At 41.3% G+C, this 8525-nt stretch overlaps 1 protein-coding gene across 1 annotated transcript in view; it reads right to left on the bottom strand.

The window, feature by feature from the left end:
- Wdpcp (WD repeat containing planar cell polarity effector) overlaps positions 1-8525 on the bottom strand; it is a 288056-nt gene that overhangs the window by 98521 nt on the left and 181010 nt on the right. The window contains exon 11 of the mRNA XM_013353497.2: positions 543-731. Coding sequence (XP_013208951.2) covers positions 543-731 — 189 coding nt within the window. The remainder of the gene's footprint in view (positions 1-542; positions 732-8525) is intronic.

Below are 8525 nucleotides of genomic sequence, written 5' to 3'. Positions count from 1 at the left end.
CCCTGACACAGCCTAGGCTACAGACAACCCTGACACAGCCTGGGCTACAGACAACCCTGACACAGCCTGGGCTACAGACAACCCTGACACAGCCTGGGCTACAGACAACCCTGATCCACACACAGGGAGTGTGGGCAACTACTGTCAGACAGAGGACTTACGTGTGAGAAAAACATTGGTGTTTAATATGAGAGAAGAATAATATTGGTTTGGTGTCCTTTCTATGCAGACAGATTAAATGAAATTTCTGATTGAATTCTGAAATCTGAACACATTGTACACATGAGTTTGACTGAATTGTGTGACAACGACCCTGTGAGTTCCAGCACAAGCACGGGCAGAAAAGGTGTCCTCTGTGTTGACAAACGCCACACAGGAACTACCATCTGGAAATAATTTTTTTGATATCCTTCCAGCTTTAATATACCATTAATATTTCCCTCCTTCAGTTTGCAATAGTATAACTAACAAACATCCTAATACTGACTCAAAATGGGTTTCATGTACACTCGAAACCACTGATGCAATGTAGTGGGTCTGACCTTCTCTCTCTGGAGTGAGCCTTTGTCTAAGAAGGTGGTTCACAATGGCACTCATGCTGATGAAGCACTGCTGGCCCAGGCTGTCCCAGCTCATGCTGCTCAGGATGTTGATGGCCTCATTCACCTCATCGCAGTGGAGGTACTGGAAGATGAGGTCGACCAGGCCCAGCTGTCCTCGAGTGAGGATGCCTGTCACAAAACACAAGTAAAGCAATAAAACCAAACACACTCTTTACAGAAAGGAAAAACACACAGAGGCTCAGTGGATTGCCCCTTCAAAATAAAACAAATCCACTTCCCATCCCAACAGAGCAGGGGCATTAGGAAGAGTTCAGGCTGAGTCAGAAGAGGCCAGCAGCAATTTTTGCATGTTAAATAGCAACACTGTGCCTCTTAAGCACTATTCTATTTAGGTTTGGTTTTGTTGGTTTGGTTTGGTTTTTTATCTTTTAAAAAAAGTGGGCCTGGGAAGATGGCCCAGCTGATGAACTGCTTGGTGAGGAAGCACAAGAACCAAGGTCAAGCCTCCAAAGCCAACGTGAAAAACCAGGCACAGTGGCGCATGCCCATGACCCAGGCTAGCTGAGCAGGAGAGCTTCAAGCTGAGAGAGACAGAAAGATGGAGAGCAGCTGAGAAAGACTCCAGAACTGACCGCTGGCTGCCACATGCATACACACGTGTAATCGTACACACAAATATGTCAGTTTCCACACACGCCAAAGGAAAAAATTTAAATGTTAACTGTAATTTTTCTTCAGCGAGTGTTTTATTGATTTAGGTAAGTCTATAAAAACTTGGTACAAATAATCATAAAACCACATGCGAAAGTGTCTGTGAAATTATTTTATAAGCTATAAAATATTATAAAACATTACTGTAATTCTTTTATTACTGTCATCAGAATTTAACTGGACTATTTATAGGTTTCCTGATTTTCAAAATACATTAGTTCATGAGAAAGGCGATGAAATTCTTCATGCCAACACCACGATACATAAAAAGCAAAGAACAAACCTACTTGTGCTGCATCTAACAAGACCCAGCTTGACAGGGAATCTGGGGAATTGCCCTAAGTGTACTAAGCAGTAAAACTTTACTATTCCTTGTGAGTTGGGAGAGTCAACGCTGTAACCACCCAGAGACTCAGGCGCCCGTGTCCAGCACTGCAAGTTCCAGTCGTAAATCAGGCAGTTCTGGCAGGGGATGCGGCTGTGCAGCAGCTTCGCAGGGACGGAAGCAGCCTCCTTCCCAACCTCAGCCAGAAGCAGCAGTGCTACTGGAAACAAGAGGAGGAAGGAGGCTGCTCTGAGCAAATCCACAGATGCTCACAGTGGAACAGTTCAAAAGGAAGGACAATTGTTTTTCATGGTGGTGGAGGAGACACAGGACACAGAGAAACAAGAAGTGAGTGACAATAGGTTTTGCATCTGAAATTATGCAAACTAGAAAACAACAGGAAGACGTAGTTAGAGGGCTTAAGATAAAAATAAAAATAACCTAGAATTCTAAACTCTCATAATAGAGGATTTAAAATTCATGAAAAAAATAGACAAGTCTTAAATACTTCTAATAAAAGAGTTCTGAATAATGGAACAAGAACGGACAGAACTGAATGGGGTGGGAGGACCTAAGTAGACAACGGATTTCAGTGCATCCTTCGTGAATCAGAGGATACAGAAACAGAAATTCTGGAAAATACTTGAAAAACACTATCAGTGAAAAAAAAAAACAAATAGATATATTTATTTATTTATTTTCATGACTGGTCATATGTAGTCCAGGTGGCTTCAGATACTTTATAGAAGATGGTCTTGAACTTCTGATCTTCTGGCTTCTACCCCTCCTGTGCTGGGATTACAGGTATATACAACCATGCCTGTTCCAAATGAGCTACATCCTTAACCCTAGAGCTGTAAAACACTTTACCCAACAACAGTGGAACATACATTCTTTTTGAGGACACATAGAACATGAACCAAGCTAAAGCATGTTCAGAGTAATAAAACATCCTACAGCACATTTCAAAGGTTGGAAATCAGACGACTAGATTAGATCGTCTAACATCAAAGAAATTAGATATAAAAACAGAGAGATACCTAGGAAATCTCCAAATATTGACAAAAATATGTCAGCAAGTGAGATTTATCACTTGAGATTAAACCCTGAGGAACTGGAGAGACAGCTCAGCTATTAAGAGCACACACTGACTGTTCTAGTCCCTGTACCACACAGTTCACAACTCCCTGCACGTCCCGCTCCAGGGGTTCCAACACCCTCTTCTGGACCCTGTACCGCACTCGCATGTCCACATACCCCCCCCCCACACACAAGATTAAAATAAAACAAATCTTCCAAGTCCACTAGAAATGGTTGTTAAATTTTAAAAAATAAAAATATGAATAAATAAAAAGATAAATAATAAAGAAAAGAAAACATACGGCACTAACCCGAAGACGCGCACTGCAAAAGTCATCAGGGGAACGGAACGGACAGTCCTAGCCATGCGCTCCAGCGGCTGAAGCTGAAAAGACCACTGATGTCAAGTGAGGACGTGGAGCCACCGCTGCTCTCGCTGCTCTTCGACACGCTAAACTGCACAACCTCTTTAGAACACCAGCTTTCTTTTAAAGTAGCACAAGGCCCTGAAAATGTCCATTTCTAGGCTTTTCCCAACAGCAGTGGAAATATATGTCCATATAAAGAGGTGGTCATAAAAGTATGGAGCATTTTTGATGCTTTAGCTAAACCTGAAATAAACCAAATGTCCACCAACAGGTGAAAGAATAACAAAGTATCATGGCGTAGCTAAAGAAGGTATGACACCTTGAAGGGAAACTGACTTACATCTGACAGCAATATGGAAGATTCTTCCGGTTAATGCTGACTGTGAAAACATCTAGACCCAAGAGTATTTACTCTATGGTCACATTTCTATGGGATTCTATAAAAAGCCAATCTAATCGACAACAAGAGAAATCAAAGCAGTGTTTATCTGCTTTGAGGACGGTGGGTCAACTACAAATGACTTTGGGAGAATGTTTCGGTGTGATGGGAATATTTGTATGTGGTAGCAGCCTTGGGAATGCATATATTAAACTCACTGACAAGTGTTTTAAGTGGACATATTTTATTTATGCAGATTATACTTCAACAAACTTGATAATAAAACCATTTCCTCTCTAAAGTGAAGGAAGCAGATGCTGTGTGGAATAGAAGTTCATTGTAAATGAGCTACGAGATCAAGAGCCAGCAAAGCTGCGCAGACACCCAACGTTATTCCTCCATTTCTTTTCTCTCCTTTTCAGAATTGATGGATTCCATTATTACATGCCCTTAAATATGTGTCACTGGACTTTGATTGTCTTTGAAACTCCATTGCCCTCCCTTACCTGCAGCCTTGCTGATCCCCTTCCTCCTAAATGGCCCCCCTCTGCTTTCATGTCCTATGCAGGAGAGAAAACAAGCCATTTCTACCTCTCCTCCACTGCCTCTCTCAGCCTCTCCTACTTCTTTAACGTGTTCCTTTCCGCCTGTCTCCCTACTTTCATGTATTTCCTCCTCTAGTCATTGAGCATTCTATATTCAGAATATATGTATATTTATAAAACACATACTATTTGATATTTGACATCTTTTACAGCAATTAGCTATCATCATATATTAAGTTAAAATACTAAAATAACTCAGTGTTACTCAGCTATTAAATTATTAAATTATAAAAATGACATTTAAAGAAAATATTTACAAAGGTTCTCAAAAATCACACATATACTTCTTAATTTTTAGAGAGACAGACATAAACATACAGACAGGGTCTAGGATTTTCAAAACCCAATGAGCCAAAAGATATTAGCTTCAATTAGGTTATTCTCAAATTTACAGGCTCTATATGGACACTATAGGGTCATTCATGTAGATAAACCATCATTACCACCACCACTACCACCACCACCACCACCACCACCACCGAAAACGAGTCAGAGAACATATGCCTTGGAGAGGAAGCTACACTACGGAGTATTACAAGCTGGATAATCTTTGACCAAATCTGATCTGTTACAATGATCCCCCTTCAGAATTTTATCACAGTCACGGCACTAAAGGGGCACCGAGAAGCACAGATGTCAGGGAACATGGTGTTCACTGTCACATCCGTGACTTTGGCCATGGAAGAAAGAGGAACACTTGTTCAGAAGCAAAAAGAAAACACTCAACGAAGACTCATTTCTGATGAGGTGGCCTGGGCCTGGTTATGCACTAAGTTCCACAGTAGGTAGGAAGGACAGCAAAGTAAAGATGTCACAGTGACAGTGGTGGCAGACCAGCCTAGGGCTTGCACTAGCAGTCTGGCTCTTCATGGCACACACATAATTAGTGGAATGGGGGTGAGGGAGGGCAGGTAAACTTCTTGAAGTGCTAATTACCAGAAGAGAGCCTGTGCTAAAGAGAAGAGCTGACGGTGTTAGTGCATTTAAAGAGCGGAAAGGGCTGGACAGGCTGTGGTAAGACTGGACAAGCTCTACATCTCAGGACAGCAACCAGGGCCCCTCTGGAAACTAACCCAGTTTTTTGGTTTTTATTATTGATTTTTATTGAGCTCTACATTTTTCTCTGCTCCCCTCCCTGCCTCTACCCTGCCCCTCATCCCTCTCACAAGGTCCCCATGTTCCCAATTACTCAGGAGATCTCGTCTTTTTCTACTTCCCATGTAGATTAGATCTATGTATGTCTCTCTTAAGGTCCTCACTGTTGTCTAGGTTCTCTGGGATTGTGATTTGCCGGCTGATTTTCTTTGTTTTATATTTAAAAACCACTTATGAGTGAGTACATGTGATAATTGTCTTTCTGGGTCTGGATTACCTCACTCAAAATGATGTTTTCTAGCTCCAGCCATTTTCCTGCAAATTTCAAGATGTCATTATTTTTTTTCTGCTGTCTAGGACTCCATTGTGTAAATGTACCACATTTTCTTTATCCATTCTTTGATCGAGGGGCATTTAGGTTGTTTCCAGGTTCTGGCTATGACAAACAATGCTGCTATGAACATAGTTGAGCACATGTCCTTGAGACATGATTGAGCATCCTTTGGAGATATACTCAAAAGTGGTATTACTGAGCCTTGAGAAAGGTTGCTTCCTAATTTTCTAAGAAAATTGACATCCAAAGGGGCTATACCAGCTTGCACTTCCACCAGCAATGAAGGAGTGTTCCATTTACCCCACATCCTCTCCAGCATAAGTTGTCATCAGTGTTTTTTTTAATCTTAGCCTTTTTTACAGGTGTCAGATGGAATCTCAGAGTTGTTTTGATTTGCATTTCTCTGAGGACTAAGGATGTTGAGCATTTCCTTAAGTGTCTTTCAGCCATTTTAGATTCCTCTGTTGAGAGTTCTCTGTTTAGGTCTGTACTCAATTTTTTTTTTTTTGATGACCAGTTTCTTGAGTTCTTTGTATATTTTGGAGATCAAATCTCTGTCTGATTTGGGGTTGGTGAAGATCTTTTCCCATTCTGTAGGCTGTCGTTTGTCTTGTCGACCGTGTCCTTTGCTTTACAGAAGCTTTTCCGTTTTAGGAGGCCCCATTTATTAATTGTTTCTCTCAATGTCTGTGCAATTGGGGTTATATTTAGGAAGTGGTCTCCTGTGCCAATGCGTTCAAGTGTACTTCCCACTTTCTCTTCTATAAGGTTCAGTGTGGCTGGCTTTTTGTTGAGGTCTTTGATCCATTTGCTCTTGAGTTCTGTGCATGGTGATAGATATGGATCTATTTTCATTCTTCTACATGTTGATATCCAGTTATGATAGCAGCATTTGTTAAATATGCTTTTTTCCCATTTGATATTTTTTGCTTCTTTGTCAAAAATCAGGTGTTTGAAAGTGTGTGGATTAATATCTGGGTCTTCAATTTGGTTCCATTCGTCCTTTTGTCTGTTTTTATGCCAATACCAGGCTGTTTTCAGTACTGTAGATCAGTAGTAGAGTTTGAAGCCAGGGATTGTGATGCCTCCAGAAGTTCTTTTATTGTACAGAATTGTTTTGGCTATCCTGGGTTTTTTGCTTTTCCATATGAAATTGAGTACCGTTCTTTCGAGGTCTGTAAAGAATTTTGCTGGGATTTTGATGAGCATTTCATTGAATCTGTAGATTGCTTTAGGTTAAGATTATCATTTCAACTCTGGTAATTCTACCTACCCAAGAGCATGGGAGATCTTTCCACTTTCTTGTGTCTTCTTCAATTTCTTTCTTCAAAGATTTAAAGTTCTTGTCATACAAGTCTTTCACTTGTTTGACTAGAGTCACTCTGAGATATTTTTTGATATTTGGCTATTGTGAAGGGTGATGTTTCTCTGATTTCTTTCTCAGACCATTATCATCTGTGGTGTACTTAATCTTTTCAGAACACAATATTGGGAGCATGGCACTTCTGCTTTTCAAGAAAACCCTCATCGGGAAGCCTTCTTGTAACAGAGAAGATTTCCTTTACATTCCCAGCATTCTTGAGTAACCATTAAGAAGAGTGAGAATGGAACGTTTGGGGTGGGAGAAGAAGAGAGGGCGAAAGAGGAAGAGAAGAGGAGAAGGGGAGAGGGGAGGAAAACTTGAAGGAACGAGATAGATGAGATGGAGGAAGGACAGAGATGAGAGCAAGGAAAGAGATAATTTGATTGAGGGAGCCAATATGGGGTTAGCAAGAAACCTGGCTCTAGAGAAATTCCCAGGAATCCACAAGGATGACCCCAGCTAAGACCCAAGCAATAGTGGAGAGGGGGGCCCAATCTTGACTTGCCCTGTAGTCAGATTGGTGAATATCTTAAACATCACCACAGAACCTTCATCTAGCAACTGATGGAAACAGAGGCAGAGACCCGCAGCAGAGCACTGGGCTGAGTTCCCAAAGTCCTGTTGAAGAGTGGGAGGAGTAAGACTATGAGCAAAGAGGTCAAGACCATGATGGGTTCACCCACTGAAACAGTCTGCCTGAGCTAATGGGAGTTCACCAACTCCAGCCAGACAGGGAAGGAACCAGCATAGAACCAAACTAGTACCTCTGAATATGGGTGACAGTCGCATGGCTGGGGTGGACTGTAGGACCACTGGCAGTAGGATTTGTCCCTACTGCTTGTACTGGCTTTTTGGGAACCTATTCTCTTTGCATGGATACCTTGCTTGCTCAGTCTAGATATGGTAGGGAGGGCCTTGGACTGTCCCCTAAGCAATGTTCCTCTCTGAAGAGTGGATGGGGGTGTGGTGGGGGGTAGGTAGAGGGGATGGGAGGAGGGAAGGGAGTGGGAACTGAGATTGGTATGTAAAATGAAAGAAGATAGTTTGTTTTCTTTAAAAATAAAATAAAGCCGGGTGGTGGTGGCGCACGCCTTTAATCCCAGCACTCGGGAGGCAGAGGCAGGCGGATCTTTGTGAGTTCGAGACCAGCCTGGTTTACAAGAGTAGTTCCAGGACAGGCTCCAAAACCACAGAGAAACCCTGTCTCGAAAACCACACACACACACAAAAATAAATAAATAAATAAATAAATAAATAAATAAATAAATAAAATAAATTATAAAAAAGAATGGAACATCTATCCTTAAGAATTTTCCTACAGCAGTATGCTAACTGACCTATTCTACAGTGAAACTCCAAAAATGTTAGCATGTTGGCATCCGCCACTGACATGTTTACATGTGACAGCGTTCTATTTTAAACCATGATCTATGGTTTGTCTTTACAATTTTAAATCGTGAGCTACACCTTTCATGTCAAATTTTCCATAGGCTTGCATAAGAAGCGTCTGAGAAGAAGTCTCATAAAGCTCTCTCTGGAGCGCTGTGCATGCAACTACCTGTTTACATATGCAGTAACTTGAATTATACATGAAAATGCCACACGGATGCCCAGAATCAGCTCTGTGTTAATTCAAGAAGTATATTAATTTTTGGATGTATTTAGTAGCAGATCATAAGAAAAATCTGTTCTTTAAAACTAG

This window comes from Microtus ochrogaster, unplaced genomic scaffold (genome assembly GCF_000317375.1).
Source record: "Microtus ochrogaster isolate Prairie Vole_2 unplaced genomic scaffold, MicOch1.0 UNK9, whole genome shotgun sequence".
NCBI classification, from domain to species: Eukaryota; Metazoa; Chordata; class Mammalia; order Rodentia; family Cricetidae; genus Microtus; species Microtus ochrogaster.
Note: the sequence above shows the minus strand (reverse complement) of the source record. Positions and strands in the feature narration are given on the sequence as shown.